The sequence below is a fragment of the Oryctolagus cuniculus genome, chromosome 18, assembly GCF_051225735.1.
Source record: "Oryctolagus cuniculus isolate XC-2025 breed Fujian yellow rabbit chromosome 18, ASM5122573v1, whole genome shotgun sequence".
NCBI lineage: Eukaryota > Metazoa > Chordata > Mammalia > Lagomorpha > Leporidae > Oryctolagus > Oryctolagus cuniculus.
The window spans coordinates 25029276-25055497 of NC_142884.1; the positions used below are offsets into that span (position 1 = coordinate 25029276).

General features: G+C 49.3%; 1 protein-coding gene and 1 pseudogene across 4 annotated transcripts; one reads left to right on the forward strand and one right to left on the reverse strand.

Moving 5' to 3' along the window:
- Positions 1-839: 839 nt before the first annotated feature.
- Positions 840-1625, reverse strand: LOC100355282 (chromobox protein homolog 3 pseudogene; annotated as a pseudogene).
- A 1913-nt stretch (positions 1626-3538) lies between these two features.
- On the forward strand, positions 3539-26190 carry PDCD2L (programmed cell death 2 like). Of its 4 annotated transcripts, none has more exons than XM_002711505.6 (7): positions 3540-3713; positions 3805-3971; positions 4083-4143; positions 5665-6050; positions 7820-7930; positions 15348-15496; positions 26018-26190. In XM_002711505.6, exons 1-7 carry the CDS (start codon positions 3606-3608, stop codon positions 26146-26148), a joined length of 1113 nt encoding a protein of 370 aa, XP_002711551.3. In that variant the 5' UTR covers positions 3540-3605; the 3' UTR covers positions 26149-26190. The 4 variants fall into 4 exon arrangements, with proteins under 4 accessions (XP_089175263.1, XP_002711551.3, XP_051702700.3 ...); XM_051846740.3 differs by having other exon boundaries at positions 5668-6050; XM_089319137.1 differs by lacking the exon at positions 5665-6050 and having other exon boundaries at positions 3539-3713; positions 4105-4143.
- Positions 26191-26222: the final 32 nt, after the last annotated feature.

Below are 26222 nucleotides of genomic sequence, written 5' to 3' on the forward strand. Positions count from 1 at the left end.
AGCGTACATGTAAGGAATGAGACGGGACAAAGACAAAACATGCAGGTCAATAATTTAGATTACAACCACTTGTTTACCCACTTATGCCAGCAAGACCTAAAATGCCAGTGTCTCTAACAATCTGATCAAGTTTTCAGGAGCCGAGTCTTAGTCATTCCATGAATCATGGCCTTTAGTCGATACGGCATAGGGATTTTGGCGTTTGTAAAGTAATGGCCTGCTAGAACAAATATTCAAATGTCCATTTACCTTGCTTAGTTTATTACAGCACACCAGGATGTCTATTTTCTGATCTCGGGAGGGATGACTACTAGTGCCAATAAAGTTTTTATAAGCCATTGCATTTATGACTATAGATTTAGATACAGGTTCTGATGGCTTCTTTTAAATTATCTAATTTGTCCAAATGACTTACAAACTATTTAATTTAAAAGGTTACGGCTTCATGAAAATCTTCAGTTTAACTTGAAGGGACTTATTTCTTTGGTTGCTCAGAATGATGGAACCTCAGAAACATGGGTCTTCCCATGGTTTTTCTTTTGGTAAAATTTAAAAACAAAAGCAAAAAAAAGAAAACCATTTATAAAAGTATACACATACAACAGCCCAGAATGGTCCTTTAGTATCAGTTAAAATCAAGTTCTGATTGAAGAACTGACTATGACAACTTTCCCCAATATTCAGAAAAGCAAATGTTCTTTTCTGATAAAGGAAGCAACTACAGAGAGCTTTTATCTGTTAGAAGTAACCAGTGCTATCGATGCAAAAAATAAAAATAAAAAAATTCACAACTCCCCCAATACTACTTTCAAAACCAATGTATCAAACTTGATTTTCATTAGAATGTAGTTATTTCTTCACACTAGTAAATCGAAAACCAAGACCCAGATTTTTTATATATATATGTAAATGTGTATATATATATAAATATAAATATATATAAAAAACAATGCAAACAATTACTGAGCTTCATCTTCTGGACAAGAATGCCAAGTTAATCTCCATAAAAAGCAATCACAATCTGAGGACATTTCATATTTGCCTCTTTTGCCAGCACCAAATCAGCCTCATCTGAATCTTTCCATTTCATGAGAAACCAATTCTCCACTGCTGTCTGAGCACCAATCATTCGTTCAGGATCGCGACCTCCGGCAAAGCCTCTTGGTTTGTCAGCGGCATCTCTCGTCTTTGATTTGCTATCATCAGATTCACTGTCAGATAAAGATTTTCTTGTTGTACCATCTTTTTCTTTACCAGCTTTTTGAGAATTAAGGAATGCTTCAATTAACTCTGGACAATCTAAATTTTCTTCAGGTTCCCAAGTATTGTCAGCATCTGTAAATCCCTTCCACTTCAGGAACTACTCCACCTTCCCATTCACTACACGGCGGTCCAATACTTTCTCCACCACAAATTCTTCAGGCTCTGCCTCTTCGACCTTTTTACTCTTTCCATTCTGTTTCTTTCCCATTTTTTGCAATGTAGTTTTACTGGAGGCCATTTTTTATTGCAGACTTGAAGAGTTCACCGCTCCGAGCTGCACCAGGTCGCGGGGCTGCAGCGTCTCCGGCCCTGTGCGCCTCAAGCTCCACGCAGCCTGTGGCTTTACCCGCTGTGCCACAGCGTGGTCTCCCCCACCCCTCCCCATCTTTCCTTTGGCAAAGTGAATTTTTTTTTTGGAGGAGTATTTTTTTTTTCTGCTTAATTATTTGAACTTTATAGATAGACACTGCTTGACCTTCCAGCGCACTCACTCTTAGTACAGTTGAGGAAAACTGCAGGCCTGAGCCGGCATTGCAGCATAGCAGATAAAGCTACCGCCTGCAACAGCTTCCCGCATGGGCGCCGGTTCGAGTCCCGCTGCTGCACTTCCCATCCAGCTCCCTGCGATGGCCTGGGAAAGCAGTAGAAGATGGCAGTCATCTGAGATGGACAGCCCCCACCTCAACTCCTCAGCTTCTCACTCTAGCTCTTTCAAAGAACCAAATCCCTTTTTTTTTTTTTTTTAAACGTGAAGGCCTTTTCTTGCCAGAGGCACTTCCTCTGTTCACAGGAGAAGCAAGATGTCTGCAAAGAGGGATTCCAGGTGGCAGAGACCCTGCCTGCCTGCATGGCCTCCCAGGAAGCATCGCTGTGCTCTCCGGGCCGCTGCCCGTGCTGGCTTCCTGTAAGGGAGGCAGTGGCACATGGCACCTGGCACATGTCCCTTGGCCCTGACTTGTTCTGGCTTTCACCACTTCCACTAGTCCATGGCTGTCAGTTGCTCATCTCGGACTGAAGCAGCTTACAACATCTTCGTTTTTTTTTTTTTTTTTTTTTTTTAAGATTTATTTATTTTTTATTTGAAAGGCAGAATTGGGGAGAGAAAAACTTCCATCTGCTGGTTCACTCCCCAGATGGCCACAATGGGCCGGCGCCAGTATCTGGAGCCTCTTTCTGGGCTCCCACATGGGTGCAAGGGCCCAAACACTTTAGCAATTTTTTTTTTTTTTTTTGACAGGCAGAGTGGACAGTGAGAGAGAGACAGAGAGAAAGGTCTTCCTTTTGCCGTTGGTTCACCCTCCAATGCCTGGCTCCTGCCTTCGGATCAGCGTGGTGCGCCGGCCGCAGCGCACTTTAGCAATTCTTCCGTGGCTTCCCCATGGGCAATAGCAGGGAGCTGGACCGGAAGTGGAGCAGCTGGGGTGCCCTTATGGGATGCTGGCACTGCAGGCAGAGGTTTAACCTGCTGCCCCACAGCACCAGCCCCTAAAACCCAACTGTCTCTGGCCTACAGCTCTGGGTTTTAACTAATGCCAACACGACTACAGTTGAGAGACACAGAATTTTTCTCACCCCTGAAAGTTTCTGGCACTCATCCCTCAGACAACTCCTGATCTTTTTCTGTTCCCTGAAGTTTTGCCTCTTAGCTTCTGAAATTCATGCCTGCCGTGCCACAGGCAGGCACGGGTCACTACGGTAACCTTCAAACGAAAAAGTTGAATGGCATCAACCGCCTCTGTATGCCACGGTTACCATGGCCGACCTTCGTGTTTCCATTTTTTTTTTTTTAAGGTTTATTTATTTGAAAGAGTTACACAGAGATAGGAGAGGCAGAGAGAGAGAGAGGTCTTCCATCGCTAGGTTCACTCTACAACTGGCCTCAACAGTCGGAGTAAACCAGGAACCAGGCACTTCTTCAGGTCTCCCAAATGGGTGCAGGGACCCAAGGACTCGGGCCATCTTCCACTGCTTTCCCAGGCCATAGCAGAGAGCTGGATAGAAAGTGGAGCAGCCGGGTCTCGAACCAGCGTTCATATGGGATGCCAGCACTGCAGGCGGCGGCTTTACCCGCGGCCTCTCAGCATTTCATCTTTATTTCTGTGTGTTATTTCTAAAAATATCCCACATCGACATTTTTGATTTTGAGGTAAAACTTCCTGGCAATATTCCTTAATAACATGCTGTGTGTGCTTTGGGATTTTGAGAGCAGCCAGCGCCGCGGAGGCGACGCCTCAGCCGCCTCGGGAGGGCGCTCCCCCGGCGGGGCGCCACACTGAGCGTGCGCACACGGGCGCTCCGCTCGGCTTCCGTAGTTCGCGTTTGCACGTGGGCTCGCGGTCGTCATGGCGGCCGTCCGGCGGCCTGTGCTGCTGGGGCTCCGAGACGCGGCGGTGCGCGGCAACCCCACGGGGCCAGGCGCCTGGACCGCCAGCAAGCTGGGCGGCCTTCCGGTGAGGGCTGGTGCTGGTGAGCGGGACGGAGAGCGGGGAGTGGGCGAGCCCCGCGGCAGCGTCGGGGTCTGAGCGCCTCCCTTGCTTTCAGGACGCCCTGCCCGCCGTGGCGGCGCCGAGGCCGGCGTGTGCGCGCTGCGCGGAGCCGCTCGCCCTGGTCGTGCAGGTGTACTGCCCGCTGGAGGGGTCTCCGTTTCACCGGGTACTGCACGTGTTCGCTTGCGCCCGCCCCGGCTGCGGCGACGGCGGGGCGCGCAGGTAGGCAGGGCGGCCCCGGAGCTGCGGCCCCCGGGCCTTGATTCCGGGCGCGGGCGGGGGGCGCACGGGGACGGGGTGGTGCGCTCACGGCCGTCCGTCTTCACCCTGAAGCTGGAAGGTGTTCCGCTCCCAGTGCCCGCAGGTGCCGGAGGAGGCGGCGCAGGACCCCCAGGTAAAGCAGCCGCGGTTGCCTCCTTGTGCTTTGCTGTAATTTGAGGGTATTTGCTGGAATGTCGTTTAAGACAGACTTTTTTGGTATATGTAAATTAATTTATTTACATATTTATCTAAAAGGCAGAGTTAGAGGCAGAGACAGAGAGAGAGGTCTTCCCTCCGCTGGTTCACTCCCCAGATGGCCGCAGCGGCCAGAGCTGAGCTGATCCGAAGCCCGGAGCCAGGAGCTTCTTATGGGTCTCCCGCGTGGGTGCAGGGGCCCAAGGATTTGGGTCATCTTCTACTGTTTTCCGAGGCCATAACCAGACAGCTGGATTGGAAGAGAAGCAGCTGGGACTCGAACCAGTGCCCATATGGGATGCTAGCACTGCAGGCAGCAGCTTTACCCACTATGCCACAGCGCCATCCCCTAAGACTGACACCCCTCCCCCCCATTTTTTAAACATGATTTTTTAAAGAAGTAATTATATTTGATTGATGGTAACTTTATTAAGTTTTTATTTATTTGAGAGAGTTACAGAGAGGCAGAGAGAGAGAGAGGTCTTCATCCACTGGTTCACTCCCCAATTGGCCACAACAGCCGGGGCTGTGCCAATCCAAAGCCAGGAGCCAGGAGCTTCTTCCGGGTCTCCCACGTGGGTGCAGGGGCCCAAGGACTTGGGCCATCTTCCACTGCTTTCCCAGGCCACAGCAGAGAGCTGGATCGGAAGTGGGGCAGCTGGGTCTTGAATCGGCGCCTATATGGGATGCCAGCACTACAGGCCAGGGCGTTAACCTGCTGTGCCACAGCCCTAGCCCCCGCCCCTAAGGCTTTTAAGATGTGTTCTTCGATGTTCATTGGAATGGTTTTGGATCTTTTTTTTAAACCATGAGTTTTTTTCTTGAGGTTTTGTGAGTTGTTTTGATTTATATACAAAGTCTGGAGACATACAGTTTGATGTTTTTTCTGTTTGGGAAACTGCGGATGTGTCCATGTGTGTTGTAGTACATGGGTTTATAGTGCATGTATTTCCGGTGATATGTGTATACAAACGTGTACATACGTTACGTTTAGTAAGATGAAATTGGTAGCTGCAGAAAGGATTCCTTTCTCCTGAATGTGATCTTTATGTATACACAGGTTCTTTTATTTTTATTCATTTATTTGCTGCTGTGTGAAAGGCAGAGCTGTAGAGATACAGAGATCTTCCATTCGCTTGTCCAGGCTACCGCTAGGGCAGGACCGGGCTGAAGCTAGGAGCCCAGAGCTCGGTCTGTGTCGGAGTGAGGGGCGGGGACCCAGGTACTCAGCTGGCAGCTCCCAGGGCATGCGTTAGCAGCAAGCTGCCGCCGCAAAGGGGAAGCGGTATTTAAATCACTTCTGACAGTTTTGAGTAGGTTGAATGGGAGTGTGCCAGCGGGGAAGGGGCTGGTGTGAAAGCTCCCTCAGGAAGGTGAGGGTCGGCTCTGCTTGGCTGGAACCAAAATGGGTGAAGTGACTCCTGTGTGCTGGCACCTTATTCACTGGATGTTTTCCCAGAAGCAGGAAGATGGCCTCGCAGCTGAGGACTGGTGCGAAGGCGCAGACGACTGGGGCAGTGACAGTGAGGAGGCGCCTGCGCTGCGGATGCCCTGGGATGTTGGGAAGGAACCCGCCAGTGCCAAGGGTGCAGACTGGACTGTGCAGCTCCAGCACCTGTGCCTGCAGGACGCCGCCCTGGGTGCCCCCCGTCCCACACGCCCCGGGGGAGGGGAAGGGGTGGCCTCGCCCCCGGCAGCGCCGCAGTTCCTGCCCCACTACATCTGTGTGGTGGACGAGGATGACTACAGGGATGACTGCTGTGCCGGCCTGGACCACGCCCGCAGCCTGCTGAGGCACTACGTGCAGAGAGAAGGAGTGGACCTGGAGCAGCTGCTCGCCCACGGGTGAGGACTGTGCTGCTGGGGTCGCGAGCTCCTGGGGAGACTCTCAGGCAGACCTTTCTGCCCCTCGTGGACAGAGGCAAGGGGGCATCCTTATCGGGCAGCTTCGAGTTAGCCTGAGAAGCCTTGGCTCCGTTTATAGGTGTGCTCGAGAAGATGGACAGAGGTGAACTAACAGAGATTAAGGGTCGCCAGGTATTTACGGAAGGTGCACTTACTGTCGCCTTGACTTTGTTTCCAGTTTTTAAATGTCTGGATAGAAGAAAGGGGAGTCAGAAAAATGCCACTGCTTCTTGACTCTGGGCTGTGGCTGCAGAATCAGCTCTAGTCCTCGGAGCCTTCCAGATGTGCAGCGCTCACCTGTAAAGTGGGAGTGGTTGTGATCTCCGTTGTGTATATCATCGGATAATTTTTGGGAGTTACTTGAGAGAACAGATATTGAAAGGTTTATAAACCAAAGAACTACAGAAAAGAGAATAGTCATTTTTACAATTACAGTAGGATTACAAGAGGATATTTGGAGAGATGACCTGGTTTAAGATTTATTTATTTACTTGAGAGGCATAGTTACAGACAGAGAAGGGGAGAGACAGAGAGGTCTCTATTCCACTGTTCACTCCCCAAATGGCTGCAACAGCCGGAGCTGAATGCGGGTCTCCCACGCAGGTGCAGGGGCCCAAGAAATTGGGCTATATTCTACTGCTTTCCCAGGCCATCAGCAGGGAGCTGGATTGGAAGTGGAGCAGCCAGAACTTGAACCAGTGCCCATATGGGATGCTAGCTCCGCAGGTGAATACTTAGCCTACTATGCCACGGCGCTGGCCTCCCTCCCCCCCCTTTTTTTTTTTAACCAGAGCTTTCTATTTAGTTTTCTTTTTTTCTTTTTATTTTTTGGTCAGATTAATGTTGAAAGGGTTGCTTGAGTTTTGAAAATATAATATAGAGAGTGGGCATAATGACTTCAGAAAAATTAGTCTCTTGTTACTTTATTTATTTGAGAGGCAGAGAGATGGAGAGCGTGTCGGGTGTTTCACTCCCCAAATGCCCACAACAGCTGGAACTGGGTCAGGCCAAAGCTGGGAACCAGGGACTCAACCCAGGTCTTCACATGGGTGGCGGGGCTCAGCTGCTTGAGCCATTACCTGCTGCCTTACAGATGTGTATTAGCAGGAGGCTGAACCTGGAGCAGAGTCACCAAATTCTGATACAAGATGTGGCACTCTAAGCAAATATCTGTTCCCATCATGACTTTCTAAATTGTAAATAATTACCCCAGGGTTAAAATTGGTTTGGGAGTGGGCTGGCGCTGTGGTGCAACGGTTAAGCTGCCTTGTCAATTGTTAGTATCTCATGGGTGCCCGTTCCTGTCCTGGCTGCTCCACTTCCAATCCAGCTCTCTGCTAATATGCCTGGGAAAGCAGCAGAAGATGGCCTAAGTCCTTGGGTCCCTGCGTTCATGTGGGAGACCAGGAACGAGCTCCTGGCTCCTGGCTTTGGGTCTGGCCCAGACCCAGGCATTGTGGCCACTGGGGAGTGAACCAGCAGATGGAAGATCTCTCTCTGTCTTTCTCTGTCTCTCCTCCCTCTCTATAACTCTTTCAAATAAATAAGTCTTCAAAAAAAAATGGCTTGGGAGAAGGGATGGGACTGGAGGCTAAGATATATATTATATTAAATGTTTTTTGGTTTAAATTGTATACATACTGTTTCTCCATCCAAATACTGTAATTCTCTAGATATAGGTGCTCAAAACTGTTTTCTTCTTTTTTTAGTCTTTCTACTGATGGTGATGAAAAATATGAAAAGACTGTCATGAAAAGTGGAGACCAGACGTTTTACAAATTCATGAAGAGAATTGCTGCTTGTCAGGAGCAGATTTTGAGGTAAAGGAGGCACGTTTTCTTTCAGTGCTTTTCTTTCTTTCTTTCTTTTTTTTAATTTATTTTTTTGACAGAGTTATAGACAGTGAGAGAGAGAGACAGAGAGAAAGGTCTTCCTTTTTCCGTTGGTTCATCCCCCAAGTGGCCGCTACGGCCGGTGCTGCGCTGATCTGAAGCCAGGAGCCAGGTGCTTCTCCTGGTCTCCTACACGGGTGCAGGGGCCAAGCACTTGGGCCATCCTGCACTGCACTCCCGGGCCACAGCAGAGAGCTGGACTGATAGGGGAGCAGCCGGGACTAGAACCGGCGCCCATATGGGATGCCGGTGCCGCCGGCGGAGGATTAACCAAATGCGCCACCATGCTGGTCCCTCAGTGCTTTTCTTGATAACGAAAGTGGTTCATGATAACTTGGAAAACACGGGAAAAGATAATGAGAAAACCAAAACCACACCATTCCTAAAACTTCGAACCACTACTAAGATTTTAGTGTATATGGAGACTTCATGGAAAGTAGGATTAAAAGATAATTTATTTTGTTTCACAAAAATTTTTATTTATTTGAGAGGCAGAGAGAAATCTCCCATTTACTGGTTCATTTCTCAAGTGCTCTCAATAGCTGGATCTGGGCCGGGCTGAAGCCAGGAGTGGGGAACTCCTTGATGGGTGGCAGGAGCCAAGTTCTTGAGTTGTCACTGCTGCTGGCAGGTGTGCATTAGCAGATAGCTGGAACTGGGAGCTTAGGCAAGACTTGAAACCAAGCCCTGCAGTGTGGTTTGGGGTTGGGGTATGCTAACTGCTATGGACTGTAGTGTGTATTTATTTTTTTAAAGGTTGACTTATTTATTTGAAAAGCAGAGTAGAGAGAGAGAGAGAAAGATCTTCCATCCACTGGTGTACTCCCTAGACGGCCACAGTAGCCGGTACTGGGCCAGGCCAAAGCCCGGAGCTTCTCCCAGGTTTCCCCCATGAGCAGCAGGGCCCAGCTCTTGGACCGTCTTCTGCTGCTTCCTCGCTCCGTGGCAGTGAATGCAGGGATTTTACAGGAGAGCTGTATGGGCCCTCTGAGATTAGAGAAGAAGAATCCCGGTGAGCAACTCTAGCAGGGTTTGTACCAAGGCCCAGGATGTGGAAGGGGAGGTCTTGGTGGCCAGTGGCAGTGAGAGCAAGAGGTGACAGAGGTGGGTTGAGGTTCTGGCTGTGGAGGGGTGAGTTGGTGCTGGCCTTGAAGCTGTTCTGGAGGTGGGCGGTCAGGAGGTTGCTTCCTGCAGGCAGGCCCTGCTTCTCTCCGAGCTGGAATGTGCGCTGGTGAGTTTGCTCTTTGTCTTTGTAATTAACTCTTTGTGATTTGTAGCAGTTTTGGTTTTGTTTCTCTTGTGCACCCTACACTGAAGACCTGACACTTCTTAGTAAAATCACGCACACTGCCGGGATGATGTGTGCTTGAAGCTCAAGTCCTGGGCCTTCTGTTTCTCTTCGGGTTCTTTGAGGAACTCACCTGACTTTTTTTTTTTTTTTTACAGATTGATTTTTTAAAATTTATTTGAAAGTCAGAGTTACTTAGAGAAGGGGAAGAAAGAGAGAGAGAGGGAGACAGAGAGAGAGAGAGGGAGAGAGAGAAAGGTCCTTGATTCACTGGTTCACTTCTCAAATGTCTGCAATGGCCAGGGCTGTGCCAGGCCAAAGCCAGGAGCCTGGAACTTCTTCCAGGCTTCCCACATGGGTACGGGTGCAGTGATTCTTCACTGCCAGAGAATTAGGCAGGCTGTCTGCAGCCTGTCTTGGCTGAGGAGGGGAAGTGCACCACCCGCCACTCAGCCTCCCTGAACCCAGGGGACAATCAGACATGGTGGGGAGTTGAGTCGAAGCAGGATCTCACTTTATTGTAAAAGGGAGGTGTTTATAAAGCTGCAGAGCAGATGCAGGCAAGGGGATGCGCAAAAGGGTTTTAGCCAACCCTATTACACCACCTCAGTGATCCTTAGGCAAAAGCGCCCTGGGGCTGGGTTGTTTGCCGCCAGGGATTCGAAACTTCAAACTCGAGGTGGGTTTAGGAAGTTCCTCTAGGCCTCTCCAGATTTAGCCTCCCCCACATATGGGGGCCCTGGCACTTGGGCTGTCTTCCACTGCTTTCCAAGGCACATTAGCAGGAAGCTAAATTGGAAGTGGAGCAGGCAGAACTTGAACCTACTCCTGTGTGGGATGCTGGTGTCGTGGGCAGTGGCTTAACCCGCTATACCAGAGAGCCGGCCCCTTAGCTAACTTTTCTTATCCACAGTGTCTGTCTCTAAAATGGTGATGATGATGGTACAACTGCCTGCTTCATAGGATTTCAATGAAAATGAGATTAGGTGGTGAGAGAAAATACTCTGGGAAATACATATCAAACATTGCCATGTTTCGCAAAAACAGAGACCTGAGGATCCTTCAGTGGTATTTGCACATTTGTGAATTCTTCACAGTCTCTTGGGTGATCAGATTTCTGTGAAGTGTTTGGCAGTGAGGATCCAGCTGCCCATACACCTGTGTCCTTCCTCTCTCTTCGTTTAATGGAGCCAACACCTTTCAAACACAGTAGGGATGGAAAAGAACGTTAGTCATAGCATTAGAAAATTCGGCCTGTGTCAGGTGACTTTACCTTCATTTTCTCTTCTGTAAAATGGGCCTAATTCCTACCTGCTAGCTTTGAGTAGAAGCCCAAGCTCTATTATTAGTACAACTGGTAGTTAACTGCCTTTGGTGCTACCAGAGGCCCAAACAGAAGAGCGACAACAGAGAATTGACCTGCAGGCCTCCTAGGCTGCCTGGCCCAGCTTCAATGACAATGTGACAGTTTGTGAGTCTTTTTTTTTTTTTTTTTTTTTTTTTTGACAGGCAGAGTGGACAGTGAGAGAGAGAGACAGAGAGAAAGGTCTTCCTTTTGCCGTTGGTTCACCCTCCAATGGCTGCCGCGGCCAGCGCGCTGCGGCCGGCGCACCGCGCTGATCCGGTGCCAGGAGCCAGGAGCCAGGTGCTTTTCCTGGTCTCCCATGGGGTGTAGGGCCCAAGCACCTGGGCCATCCTCCACTGCACTCCCTGGCCACAGCAGAGGGCTGGCCTGGAAGAGGGGCAACCGGGACAGAATCCGGCGCCCCGACCGGGACTAGAACCCGGTGTGCCGGCGCCGCAAGGCGGAGGATTAGCCTAGTGAGCCACGGTGCCGGCCCAGTTTGTGAGTCTTTTTTTAGTACTTACAGAGGGTGCTGTGTGACACCTTGATTGGGCCAAAGCTACTATCCACACAGGTGCCCTTGGGGAGCATTCATTGGGGAATTTAGATCAAGCAGATGCCAGTTCTGAGAGGTCCTTCCGAGGTGGTCACTAAGTGCAGGCCGCTGTCTGATGGTCCCGTGGAGGACAGCATGAGAAGGCAGAGAGCCCAGTGTGCTAGGTGAGAGACATGTTTCCACACCACTCTCTGGCCACCGGCCACAGCCATTCAGGTGATCTGGTGTGAGGAAGGGACCTTGTATTTTAAGGGTGGATGTGGAGACAACGGAAAATTGTAAGTGCTCACTACACTGCTTTACCCGGTGTTTGAGTGGAGTCGGCGAGGTAGGTAGCACTCATTCAGCTGACAGCATGAGGGGCACAGCAGGCAGTGACAGTCTGTTCTCACGGACGCTGTGGTCCAGTGGGGCAGGGGGTTCAAACTGAGTGAACGTGTTGTGTGACTTCCGGACGGAAAAGTGAGGAAAGTATAGTGGGATGTCAGGGAGGCCTCCGAGCAGAGACCCCCGGGGCAGGTAGCACAGGATCAGGACTAGTGCAGAGGACTCCAGGGAGTCCACGGAATGCAGGAGAGAAAGAGCCACTAGAGAGATGATACCCGTGGAGGATTTATAAAGATGCTTTCTATGAGCCATCAGCCTCCGAAGTAGAGAACCCAACAAGTAGGTCAACAACAGCATTCAGAGATAACAGTATGAAAATTGGGGCAAATGAAATAAGAACTAAATATTTTTTTAAAAGATTAATTTATTTGAAAAGCAGAGAGAGATGTCTTCCATTCTCTGGTTCACTCCCCAAATAGCCACAGCTGTAGAAGCTGGGCTGGTCTGAAGCAGGGAGCCAGGAGCTTCTTCCAGGTCTCCCATGTGGGTGCAGGGGCCCAAGGACTTGGGCCATCTTCTACTGTTTTCCCAGGCCATAAGCCGGGAGCTGGATTGGAAGTGGAGCAGCTGGGACTCAAACTGGTGCCCATGTGGGATGCCGGCACTGAAAGCCGTGGCTTACCTGCTACACCACAGTGCTGGCTCCTATAATTTCTGACCTCAACAACCATGAAATCACCACCACACTGAAGGTGATAAACCTACTGACAACCCCGAGAAGTGCCCATATGTGATGCTGGTACTGTAGGCCGCGGCCTTAACCCGCTGTGCCACAGCGCCAGCCCCGCACCTCAGTACGTTTCTCATAAAATTATGTAAATGAACTCGTAACAGGATATACCTTTTTATTTTCTGTATTTTATTTATTTTATTTCTGTATTTTATTTATTTATTTGAAAGGCAGAGTTACAGAGAGGCAGAGGGAGGGAGGGAGGGAGAGGTCGTCTTCCATCCACTGGTTCACTCCCCAAATGGTCACAATAGCCAGAGCTGCGCCAGGCCAAAACCAGGAGCCAGGAGCTTCTTTGTGGTCTCCCGTGTGGGTGCAGGGGCCCAAGGACTTGGGCCATTTCCACTGCTTTCCCAGGCCTTAGCAGAGAGCCGGATCAGAAGTGGAGCATGGCCGGCGCCGTGGCTCAGTGGGCTAATCCTCCGCCTTGCGGTGCTGGCACACCGGGTTCTAGTCCCGGTCGGGGCGCCGGATTCTGTCCCGGTTGCCCCTCTTCCAGGCCAGCTCTCTGCTGTGGCCAGGGAGTGCAGTGGAGGATGGCCCAAGTACTTGGGCCCTGCACCCCATGGGAGACCAGGAGAAGCACCTGGCTCCTGCTATTGGATCAGCGCGGTGGGCTGGCCGCAGCGGCCATTGGAGGGTGAACCAACGGCAAAGGAAGACCTTTCTCTCTGTCTCTCTCTCTCTCACTGTCCACTCTGCCTGTCAAAAAAAAAAATAATAATAATAATAATAATAAAATAAGAAGTGGAGCAGTCGGGACTCAAACCAGCACCCATATGGGATGCCGTGGCACCCATATGGGATGCCGGCACTGCAGGCAGTGGCTTTTCTGCTGTGCCACAGCACCAGCACCCAACATAATTATTTAAAAGTTCATGCTTGTTATATGTATCAGTAGTTCATTTCAGGGCAGGTGTTTGGCCTAGTAGGTAAGTTGACCTCATCCCACTTGGGGTACCTGATTTCCTGCTTTCTACTAATGCTGACCCTAGGAAGCAGTGGTGATGCCCAAGTAATTTGGTTCTTCCCATCCAAATTGGAGACCGGGATTCAATTCCTGGTTCCTCGCTGTGGAGAATGGGGGCTCTCTTGGCCTCTTTGTCTCCCAAAATAAATAAAAAGTAAAAAAGAATAGTTCAGGGCAGGTGTTAGGGCACAGTTGATTAAGCCCCCCCTTGGGATGCCTGAGTTCCATATCTGAGTGTCTGGGATCAATTCCTGCCTCGGATTCCAGTCCACCTTCCTTCTCATATGCCTGGGAGGCAGCAGATGATGGCTCAAGCACTTGGGTTCCTGCCACCCACATGGAATTGACCAGGCCTAGTGCTAGCAGTGGCAAGGGTTTGAATCAGTGGATGAAAGATCTTTCTCTTTATCTCTGTCACTCTGCTTTTCAAATAAATAAATAAAAACTTGAAAACAAGAATAGTTCATTTTTTCTTACTGCTGTGTAATATTGCATGGTTATGCCACAATTTGTACATCCATTCCTCTGCTGATAGATATTTTGGTTATTTCCAGTGTTTGGCTATTATAAATAAAGCCTCTATGAAATTCTGTGTATAAGTATGAGTGTAGTTTTTTAAAATTAATTAATTAATTTGAAAAGCAGAGGTACAGAGTTGGGGGAGAAGAGAGAGAGAGAGAGAGAGAATCTTCCATCCACTGGTTTATTCCCCAAATGGTTGTCAAAGGCTGGGGCTGTTGTATTTGGGCAGGCATTTTGCTATAGTAGGTTAAGCCTCTGCCTGCAACACCAGCATCCCATAAGGGTGCTGGAACGAGACCCAGTTGTTCCACTCTGATCCCTGCTGAGGTGCTAGAAGATGGCCCAAGTGCCTGGACTCCACATGAGAAACCCGGAAGAAACTCTGGGCTGCTGGCTTCTGCCTGGCCCAGCCCCAGCCCTGGCTGTTGCAGCTATTTGGGGAGTGAACCAGTGCATGGAAGATATCTCTCTCTCTCTCTCTCATCTTCTCTCTTTAAATTTGCCTTTCAAATAAATAAGTATTTTTTTAAAGATTTATTCATTTTTATTTGAAAGTCAGAGTTACACAGAGAGAGAAGGAGAGGCAGAGAGAGAGAGGTCTTCCATCCGCTGGTTTACTCCCCAATCGGCCACAACGGCCAGAGCTGAGCTAATCTGAAGCCAGGAGCCTCCTCTGGGTCTCCCACATGGGTGCAGGGGCCCAAGGACTTGGGCCATCTTCTACTGCTTTCCCAGGCCATAGCAGAGAGCTGGATAGGAAGTGGAGCAGCCGGGACACAAACCAGCGCCCATATGGGATGCTGGCACTGCAGGTGCCGGCTTTACCCTCTATGCCACAGCACCAGCCCCATAAATAAATATTTTTAAAAAGATTCTCTAATAGATTAATTTATTAACTTAATCATCCATCCAAAGTTCACTTACCAAATAGCTGCAACGGCCAGAGCTGGGCCAGTCAGAAGCCATCTCCTAGTTCCCGTTTCTGGGCTAACTTCCCCATGTGTTTATGCCTGTTTGCCTTTTCCATTATTCTTTTACACATTTTATCAATGGTATTTAAAATCCTTGTTTGATAAATACATCATTTTGCCATGGGTTTCCTTGCACTAGATTTATGAGTAAACGTTTCCTGCTCTTTGCATACTAGTAGCTTTGTAGATCGCTTGTCAGAAAGTGAGGGACACTGCAGAGTGCGGGTCCTGGGTGAAGATGTCCTCCCTGGCCGGGCGTGCCCCTGCTGGGTGAGGCCAGCATGGAGCCTGAGTCCACTTAGTCTGCAGTTGTGCTGGTGCTGGACTTTGTTACAGTTCTAGTTAGATTCACTTTGAGAGTGGCTTGAGTGCCTACGCAAGACTTTGAACTTGAGGTGTCTTGCTGTGCCTACTGCCTTGCTGCCAGTGTTTTGCACCTCTGGAGAAGTTTTCTTTACCCTTCTTGTGTTGCTCCTGCTATTCTGCAAGAAAGCAAGCTGGCAAGGTGTGGCCTTCGATGTTGGAATGGGACCTGGATGTGACTCTGATTCAGATTTCTTTGTGTCCTTGTCCTAGGTATTCCTGGAGTGGAGAGCCACTCTTCCTGACCTGCCCTGCATCACAAGTCGCTGAGCTCCCAGCCTGCGGCCACTGTGGAGGCCAGAGGACATTTGAGTTTCAGCTCATGCCAGCGCTGGTCAGCATGCTCCAGGGTGCTAATTCAGGTGAGAAGCCCATCATTGATTTATGTTTGTGGGTTCCTAGAATAATTTTGGAATTATTCTGAAAAGAAAGACTGTTTTTTTATTTTTGTTCACTGATAGAATGCTATAAACATATTATACAGAACTTTGGAAATTAGTAAAATTTTACAAAATTTATGGGACCGGTGCTGTGGTGCAGCAGGTTAAGCTGCTGCCTGCAATGCCGGCATCCCGTACAGGTGCCAGTTCGAGTCCTGGGTGCTCCACTTCCCATGCAGCTCCCTGCTAACACCTTGGGAAAGCAGCAGAAAATGAGACCCAGATGAAGCTCCTAGCTTCCAGCTTTGGCCTGGCCCAACCCTCAGGTTGTGGCCATTTGGGAAGTGGACCAGCAGGCAGAGGATCTCTTTTCCTGTTTCTCCTTGTCTCTCCCTGTCACTCTGCCTTTCAAATAAATCTTTAAAAAAAAGAAAAGAAAGAAATATGTAATCTAAGCAGTCTAAGACAAACACTGATAAACTGATACTTGGTTGATTTAAGGCTGGGTTATGTTCTACCCTTAATATTATTTTCATGACATCATTATATAGCCAGGCTTTTTATTATTTTTTTAGATTAGCTTCAAATTATTACACTTATTTTGTTAACATTATGTAGTCTTTTTTTTAGAGAAAAATTTAAAGATGTATTTTATTTATTTGAAAGCAGAATGACAGAAGAGATCTTCCATATGCTGGTTCACTCCCCAAATGGCTTTAACAGCCAGAGCTGGGCCAGACTGAAGCCAGGAGCCAGGAACTCCATCATGGTCTCTCACTTGGGAGGCAGGAGCACAAGGACTTGGGCCATGTCTGCTGCCTCCCAGGCACATGAGCAGGGAGCCAGATGGAAGCAGGGCAGCAGGACTCACACTGGTGCTCTGAAAGGGCCTGCTGGCCTTGCACGTGGTGGTTTAACCTGCTGTACCACAGCGCTGGCCCCAGCTGTCTTTTTTTAGTAGCAATTTATTTTTCTAAGCATTTTTTGGGGAAGAAGTGTGCATAGTATTTTATAGATTTTTTTTTCACTATCTCATTTATTTATATAAGCCTCTTATAGCTAAGCCTCTTTTACAAACAGCTTTATTGAGGCGTAACTGACACACAGTGAAGTACATCTGGTAAAAGTGTAGTTTGGGAGGCACTGACATGTGTGTACACTCCGGAAATCATCACTGCCGCATTAAAAATAACGAACACGTCCATCACCTCCAGAAGTCTCTTCAGGCCCCTGTGCCCGACTGTCACCCCTTTCCACCCTCTGCATCTTCCAGTCAAGGTAGATTAGTTGCATTTTCTGGAATTTTGATAAATGGACTAATATACACTTTTTGTGTATTCTTTTCCATCAACATTATATTTTTAAAGATTTATTTATATATTTAAAAGGCAGAGTTAGAGAGAGGGAAAGAGAACTTCCATCTGTTGGTTCACTCCCCAAATGGCCACAACAGCTAGAGCTGGGCTGATCTGAAGCCAGGAGCCAGGAGCTTCTGAGTCTCCCATGTGGCTGCGGGGGCCTCAGCACTTGGGCCATCTTCTGCTGCTTTTTCACTTGTATTAGCAGTGAGCTGGATCCGAAGTCGAGCACCCAGGACTCGAACTGGCAGCCATTATGGGATGCCGGCACTGCAGGCTGCAGCTTTACCTGCTATGAAAGTGCTGGCCCCAAAATTATTTTATGAAACTTTATTTGAAAAGCAGATTGACAGAGGGAGAGACACGGAGAGAGAGAGAGAAAAAAAAGAGCTTCTATTCACTGATAGAGACTACTTCTAGTCACTTGATCACTCTCCAAATGCCAACATCAGCTGAGGCTAGGCCAGGCCAAAGCCAGGAGCCTGGAACTCCCTCTTGTGGGGAGCAATCCGGACTAGACTGAGTTACTCGAATTAAGACTTATTCTATGCATCTGCTCTCCCACAATATGGCGCTGGGAGAGAAGTAAACAGCTTCCGCACAGCTGCCTCCAGTTCAGCCAATAAACTGTAGGACTTGCTATTGATTGGAGGAGAGCAGCGTACTCGGCGTGTGGGCAGCCGAGTTGGGATTGGCGGAGGAGGACTATAAAGGAGGAGAGAGACGGCATGCATCGGGAACATCTATGGGGAACATCTAAGGGAACCCGTGCAGCCCCCGAGAGAACCGGCCGGCGGTGTGCCGCTCCCCTGCGGAAGTGGGGAATGTGGCCAGGGGGAACTGCCCTTCCACGGAGGTGGAAGGGATAGTAGCCAACCCGGGAAGAACCAGCAGCAAACCCGGGGAGGGCCGAGCAGACGAAAGAACAGCGCAGGGTCCTGTGTCGTTCCTCCACGAAGAGGGGGAGCGACATAATGGTGCCGTGACTCGGATATGAAGCCTAGGCAGGGTTTAGTGTCGTTCCCCCATGAAGACGGGGAGCGACATAATGGTGCCGTGACTCGGATAGGAAACCTAGGACGGATAGCAAACTTAGGAGGGAAGAAACGGGAAGAAACGGGAAGAATTGGGAAAATATCGAAGAGAGAGACCAGCAAACAGCCTAGGGAAAAGCCGGACGAAAAGGGTGCCGGAAGAAGCTATTGAAAGCCTAGGCATAGACTCGGATACGGACTACGGGGGGAAGCTGGGAGAAATCTCTAAGGTCGAAAGCGAAAGTGAAAGCTAGAACAAACAGGCTCGGACGCGGACTGTGGGGAGAGGCCAGGAGAAATGAGGGAGGAGTATTGTTGGAGGAAAGCTTGGGGAAACATACCGGGTAGAGAAAAATGTTAGGGAAATTGAAGCCGCGGGGGGCAGGCCGAGGCGGATACGAAAGCCACTTTGGGATTCTCAAGTTAGCCCGGGAATAGGGGGCGAAAAGTTGAAACCAGAAGCTGAAACGTGAGCCTGGTTGGGATCCGTCTGATTAGCCCGGGGAGCAAAGGACGGGAAGCCAAACCGTGGGGCGGAGACGTACGCTGGGTTGAATTCGCCAGGCTAGCCCGGGGAACTTAGATTGAATGCTAGTGGCGGACACGTAAGCTACGCTGTGTTACTCGCGGAAGCCGCCGCGTGCAGAGAGAGCACGGGGCGTGAATAGATAGGGAACGGGGCTGGCGTAGGCCGTGGTGCAGACGCGGAAGGGCGTGGAGACCGCGGAGCGCGCGAAGCCAAGCCGCGCAAAGCCGGGAAGCCGCGCAGATGAGAGACGCGGGCTGAAGCGGCTCGGCGGGAAAGCCGCGGAGAAATAGCCTCGGGGCGGAGCCTGCCGGCAGGGCGAGGCGCCGGGAAGCTGCGGGGATAAGAGAAACAGAAGTTTAGAAGTAAAGTGAGAGAAATAGGAATGTTGGCAGACAGAAGTAAAATGGGAGAAATAGGAATGCCCGGAGATAGAGAAATAGAGAAAAATAAGGCCTCCCCTCAACATGGCAATGAGAAAGCTTGGATTCGGCCTGCCTGATTAAGTGAGGCGATGAGCACCTGGGCGGCTAGCAGCTTATGCGCCGCAGGTCACCGAAGACAGGCACGAATTAACATCAGTAAGGCTTCCCCACAATACAACCATTAGGAGGCTTGGATTCGGTCTGCCTAATTAAGGCGGTAAGCGCCAGCAAGCAGCTCGACCAGAGTATGAGCTGCAGGTCACCGAAAATAGGCACAAACCAACACTAATAAGTCTCCCCCACAATACGGCAATGAGAAGGCTTGGATTCGGTTTGCCTGATAGGTTTTGTAAACACCTGCAGGCAGTTCGAGCAGAGCAGAGTATGCGCTGCAGGGCACCGAACACAGGCACGCATCAGCGCCTAAAAACCTCCTCACAACATGGCGAAGAGAGGACCCGGATTCGGTTTGCCTGATAGGACTTGTAAGAGCCTGTGGCAACTCTAGCAAGTAGAGCAGAGTGTGTGCCGCGGGACACCGAAGACAGGCGCGTATCAACGCTAAAAAATAAAAAGAAAGGGGGATCTGTGGGGAGCAATCCGGACTAGACTGAGTTACTCGAATTAAGACTTATTCTAGGCCGGCGCCGTGGCTCAATAGGCTAATCCTCCACCTTGCGGCGCCGGCACACCGGGTTCTAGTCCCGGTCGGGGCGCCGGATTCTGTCCCGGTTGCCCCTCTTCCAGGCCAGCTCTCTGCTATGGCCAGGGAGTGCAGTGGAGGATGGCCCAGGTGCTTGGGCCCTGCACCCCATGGGAGACCAGGAAAAGCACCTGGATCCTGGCTCCTGCCATCGGATCAGCACGGTGCGCCGGCTGCAGCGGCGGCCATTGGAGGGTGAACCAACGGCAAAGGAAGACCTTTCTCTCTCTGTCTCTCTCTCTCACTGTCCACTCTGCCTGTCAAAAAAAAAAAAAAAAAAAAAAAAAAAAAAAAAAGACTTATTCTATGCATCTGCTCTCCCACAATATGGCGCTGGGAGAGAAGTAAACAGCTTCCGCACAGCTGCCTCCAGTTCAGCCAATAAACTGTAGGACTTGCTATTGATTGGAGGAGAGCAGCGTACTCGGCGTGTGGGCAGCCGAGTTGGGATTGGCGGAGGAGGACTATAAAGGAGGAGAGAGACGGCATGCATCAGGAACATCTATGGGGAACATCTAAGGGAACCCGTGCAGCCCCCGAGAGAACCGGCCGGCGGTGTGCCGCTCCCCTGCGGAAGTGGGGAATGTGGCCAGGGGGAACTGCCCTTCCACGGAGGTGGAAGGGATAGTAGCCAACCCGGGAAGAACCAGCAGCAAACCCGGGGAGGGCCGAGCAGACGAAAGAACAGCGCAGGGTCCTGTGTCGTTCCTCCACGAAGAGGGGGAGCGACACCTCTGGGCCCCAAGTATTTGAGCCATCACCTGCTGCCTCCCAAGATTTGTATAGGAGGAAGCTAGAATGGGAGTGGAGTAGCCAGGAGTTGAACAGGCTCTCCAGTGTGGAATGTGAGTGCTGCAGAGGCTTATCCTACTCTGCCACAATGCCTGTCCCCTGTATTCTTTCTTGTTCTTTCTCCTTATTTTATGTGAGATGTATCTGTTTGACAATATTAGAATATCTTGTGCCATCCTTTTGTGTTTAACCTCTTCACATATTTATCTAAAGAGTCCCTATAAACAACATACAAATGGTTCTTTTATTTTTTAAACCCAGTCTGCCATTCCTTTTTTTAAAAAGGGTAATTTAATCTATTTACATTTAGTATAATTACCGATAAAGGATTTACTTCTGCCAAAGCTATTTATTTTCTGTATGTTTCACATATTTTTTATTCTTTATGACTTTGATTCTTCAGTTTTCCCATAACTGTGTTTTTTGTATTTAGGTTTTTTTAATAGTGTACCTTTAAGATTTATTTTATTTATTTGAAAGAGTTACAGAGAGAGGTAGAGACAGAAAGAAAGATAGATCTTCCATCCATTGGTTCACTCCCCAAATGGCCATAAACGCCAGAGCTGAGCTGATCAGGAGCCAGGAATTTCTTTAGGGGTCTTCCACATGGATATGGGGGGTCCAAGGACTTGGGCCATCCTCCACTGCCTTCCCAGGAGCTGGATCCGAAGTGGAGCGGCCAGGGCTTGAACTGGCACCCATGTGGCCAGAGCTTTAACCTGCTGTGCCATAGTGCCAGCTCCTATAGTGTACCATTTTGATTCCTTTGTTTCATTTTCTGTGCATTTTTTTTAGTTTTCTTAGTGGTTACTCTGGGGATTATAATCTACATTTTAAAATTATAACAGTCTAGTTTGAATAGCAGTCACTTCCAGAAGTATACAACCTGCTCCTTCCCTTTGCTTTATATTGTTACTATCAAAGATTACAGCATTAGACGTTTATATATTAACGTAGATTGATAGTTACTGACTTATGTCTTTGCCTTGTAAATCCTGTAGTGAAGAGAGGAAGTTGCAGACTACACCAAAATTACAGGAAAACTGGCTTGCTGAAGTTACCTTTGCTGGCATTCCTGTTCTTCCCCCTTGTGTCTTAGAGTGGCTGACCTGTCATGTTGGCCTTGGACTAATTTTTTTTTTTTTTAAGATTTGTTTATTTATTTGAAAGAGTTATAGAGGGAGGTGAGACAGACATCTTCTATCCACTGGATCACTCCCCAAATGACTGCATCAACTAGAGCTTGGCCAGGCCAAAACCAAGAGCCAGGAGATTCATCCAGGGCTCCCTCGAGGGCACAGGGACCCAGGGACTTGGGTCATCTTTTGCTACTTTCCCAGGTGCATTAGCAGGGAGTTGAATTGGAAGTGGATCAGCGGGGTCACGAACCGGCAGCGTAATCTGGTGCACCTCAGTGCCGTCCCCTCATGTCAGCCTTCAGGGCTCCTGGAAGCATTTGTTGTAGGGCAGACCTAATAAAGGTTGGTTGTAGCTCAGTGCCTCTTTCATGGTGGAAGGATAACTTTGCTGGATGTGCCACTCTTGGTTTACAGTTTCTTCCTTCAGGACTGAGCGCTGCATGGTCGCTGCTAAGGAATCAGTTGGTGTGTTAGTCCACGCTGGTTATTATAAGGAAATACCTGAGGCAGGCTGACTGACCAAGAGGCTTGTCTGGCTCAGGGGTCAGAGGCTCAAAGGCCAGACAGCAGAGTGCGCCGTGGTGGGTGGCAGTGGTGGGAGATGACATCTCTGAGCAGGAAATCAGAGAACGGCTGAGGGCTTACCCAAGGGGACTTCCCAGGTGATTCAAGGACCTCGCAGCAGGCCTCACCTCTTCAGGTTCCCACCATCCCCCGCCGCCCTAGGGAACAGGCTCGTAGGAACTGAGGCTTTGGGGGCACACACTTAAACCACGTACAGAGCACAGCCGCTGATGAAGCTCATCAGGATGCCTTGTGTGAGCAGTTGCTTCCCTCTTGCAGCCTGTGAAATGACTGCATCTTTGAGTTTTGGCAGTTTGACTTTAATGTGTCTTGGTGTGGATCTGTTTGGGTTTATCCTGCTTGAAGCTTGGGAAGCCTCTTGGATGTGCAAATGGCGGTTGCTGTTGCTACGTGAAGCAAGGAGCCTCCCTGCCGTACCAGCAGCCTCTTCCCGTTCCCAGCCGGGATAATGCCTGTGTCCGGCTAGATTCTAGGGTTCCACAGTAGCTGCAGTTCCCTAGTTGTTTGGTTGGAGGATTGATTCCTGAAGCCTCCTGCTGCTCCTTCTTCCAGGACATAACTCCCAAAACAGATTTGTTTGTATATTGATCTTGACAATTTTACAACTGTCCTATTTTTTCCCCCCTGAGGATCATGTAATCTGCGTATGAATGATTTTACTTCTTTTCTGTCTGGTTCTTTGGTTTGTTTTTTCTTTGTTGTAATAACAGGAACTTCTAGTACAGTGTTCACTATAAATGAAGAACAGATATCCCCCCCCCCTTTTAAAGATTTATTATGTATTTGAAAGGAAGAGTGTTCATAGGGCCACAACAGCCAGGGTTGGGCCAGGCTGAAACCAGAAGCCAGGCATTCTATCCTGGTCCCCTAAATGGGTGGCAAGGGCCCAGACCCTTGGGTCATCGCCTACTGCTTTCCCAGGAGCGTTAGCAGGGAGCCAAATCAGAAACAGAGTAGACAGGACTTGTACTGGCACTGCATTATGGGATGCTGGCAGAGCAAGTGGCAGCTTAACCTGCTGCACTATACCGCTGGCCCCAAGATGGTGAATTTTATGATATGTGAATTATATCTCAATTTCAAAAACATCAGGGCTGGCTTTGTGGCATAGCGGGTAAAACCACTACCTGCGACATCAGCATCCCATATGGGCACTGGTTTGAGTTCCAGCTGCTCCACTTCTGTCCAGTCCCTGCTAATGGCAAGACAGTGGGAAAAGGGCTGGCGCTGTGGTATAGCAGGTAAATCCGCTGTCTGCAGTACCAGCATCCCATATGGGTGTCGGTTCGAGACCTGGCTGCTCCACTTCCGATCCAGCTCGCTGCTATGGCCTGGGAAAGCAGCAGAAGATGGCCCAAGTCCTTGGGCTCCTGCACTCGCGTGGGAAGACCTGGAGGAAGCTCCTGGCTCCTGGCTTCGATTGGCACAGCTCTGGCCGTTGTAGTCATCTGGGGAGTGAACCAGTGCATGGAAGCCCCCCCCCCTCTGTCTGTCTCTCTCTGTCTCATCTCTCTGTGTAACTCTGACTTGCAATCAGTATTTTCTTTGTTAGTGCTTTATTGATGCCAATCTGTTAGGCCCTTCCTTTTTGAGATAATATTTTTCTTGCTGGTGTATTTATTGTACATCTTCCCTATTTGTTGTAAATCTTTTTTCTTTACTGTTTTTGTGTTTTCACAGCTAAAAATTTTTTTAGATTGCACACTTTTTTTTTTTTTTTTTTTTTGACAGGCAGAGTGGACAGTGAGAGAGAGACAGAGAGAAAGGTCTTCCTTTGTCGTTGGTTCACCCTCCAGTGGCCACCGCGGCCAGCTCACTGCGGCCAGCGCACCGCGCTGATCCGAAGGCAGGAGCCAGGTGCTTCTCCTGGTCTCCCATGGGGTGCAGGGCCCAAGCACTTGGGCCATTCTCCACTGTACTGCCGTGCCACAGCAGAGAGCTGGCCTGGAAGAGGGGCAACCGGGACAGAATCTGGTGCCCTGACCGGGACTAGAACCTGGTGTGCCGGCGCCGCAAGGCAGAGGATTAGCCTAGTGAGCCACAGCACCAGCCTAGATTGCACACTTTTTAAAACTGGTTATTTTCATCCTCTTATAAGGCAGAGAGAGAGATTTCCCATCCACTGGTTCACTCCCCAAATGCCCGCAGCGGCCAAGTCTAGGACTGGCAGAAACCAGGAGCAAGGAACTCAATCTAGGTCTCCAATCTGGGTGTCACGAACCCATCATTTGAGCTACCACCTTCTGCCTCTCTGGTGTGCGTTAGTGGGAAGCTGGAATTGGGAGCTGGAGCCAGGACTTGAACCCAGGTCCTCTCATGTGGGAAATGAGTGTCTTTCCTAAGCTAAACGCCTTTCCCCACTTTAGAATTTGCTCTTCTTCATGAAGCCCACTTACTGAATTAGAATGTCCTGGTGTGTCATTGTTCTGTATTACTTTTTTTTTTTTTAATAAGAGATTTGCTTATTGGGGCCTGTGTTGTGGCGTAGCCAGTTAAGCCGCCACGGTGTGGCACTGATGGGCATCAGTTGGAATCCTGGTTGCTCCACTTCCCATCCAGCTCTCTGCTATGGCCTGGGAAAAGCAGCAGCAGATGGCCCAAGTCCTTGGGCCCCTGCCCCCAAGTGGGAGACCTGGAGGAAGCTCTGGCTCTTGGTGCCTGGCTTTTGCCTGGCCCATCCTGGCCATTTAGGAAGTGAACCAGTAGATGGAAGACCTCTCTGTCCCTCCCTCCCTCCCTCTTTCTCTTTCTCTTTCTGTAACACTATCTTTTTAGTAAATGCTTCTTTAAAAAAAAAAAAAAGAATTGTTATTTATTTATTTGAAAGGCTGAATGACCAGAGCCAGGAACTCCATCCAGGGCTGCAGGGACACTAGTACTTGGGCCACTGTTGCTGCGTTAGCAGGGATCTAGAGCGGAAGCAGAGAAGCTGGGACCTACCCCAGTGCTCCAGCGTGGGATGCGAGGGTTGCAGGCGGCAGCTTAACCCACTGCCCCACTGCACTGCCCATCAGCTGGAGTTCCTGTTGCTCCTGTTTTCTGGTTCCATCCACAGATAAGTTTATTTTCCTGAATCCTTGGCAGCAGTGTGCTATGCTATAGGACATATTTTAGTAGTGATTTTCAACATCACACAAGTTTAGCTGTTTGTAATGAAGACCTGAGATTTTGTCTAAGATCTTTTGATTAGATCTGCTTTGCCTCATGAGTGTTCCCTTGTAGGACAGACTTAGCCTAAGCCTGTCGTGCAGCTAAAAGCACTGTTTTCCTTTACCTAATTATTTTTTCAGCTCTTAAGATAAAATCATTCCATTTATTTATTTATTTATTTTATTTTTTGACAGGTAGAGAGAGAGACAGAGAGAAAGGTCTTCCTTTGCCGTTGGTTCACCCTCCAATGGCCTCCACGGCCGGCGCGCTGCAGTCAGCGCACCACGCTGATCCGAAGCCAGGAGCCAGGTGCTTCTCCTGGTCTCCCATGGGGTGCAGGGCCCAAGCACTTGGGCCATCCTCCACTGCACTGCCGGGCCACAGCAGAGAGCTGGCCTGGAAGAGGGGCAACCGGGACAGAATCCGGCGCCCCGACCGGGACTAGAACCCAGTGTGCCGGCGCCGCAAGGCGGAGGAAGATAAAATCATTCCCTTTAGCAAACTTCTGTTATCCTGACATTGAGGCCTCTTCCTTCAAGGCTGTTATCTTCTAATTACTTAATCTCTTTTCCAGTGAACACTCTAAATGTGCCAGGGTCTGTTCTGAGCATTTGATGTGTATTAGCTTATTTAACCGCTTGTCGTCAGGATTTCACAGAGGTGGAATCGCTTGCTCAGGGTGGTGGAGCTGAGAATTGAACCCAGGCAGTCTTCCTTGCAGTCTGTGTCAACTTTTACATTTTGGGGGTATCTTGTAACTTTCTCTTTCTTAGATTTGTTGTATTTTTTAGGTGTTTCAGTGGAATTTGGAACAGTTCTTGTTTATACTTGTGAGAAGAGTTGCTGGCCTCAAAATCATCAGATGCCCATGGAAGAATTTTGTATTATACAAGAAGACCCAGATGAATCATTATTTAAGTAAAATTTTTTTATTTATATAAATTAAAACAAATTTTAATGTCCAGATATGTGTATGGTTATTTCATTTTAACTCTC

Coding starts and splice junctions, on each gene's coding strand:
- PDCD2L (XM_002711505.6), top strand. CDS start 3,606: ATGGCGGCCGTCCGGCGGCCTGTGCTGCTGGGGCTCCGAGACGCGGCG. Junction 6,051..7,819: donor GAGCAGCTGCTCGCCCACGG/GTGAGGACTGTG, acceptor TTCTTTTTTTAG/TCTTTCTACTGATGGTGATG. Junction 7,931..15,347: donor TGTCAGGAGCAGATTTTGAG/GTAAAGGAGGCA, acceptor TCCTTGTCCTAG/GTATTCCTGGAGTGGAGAGC.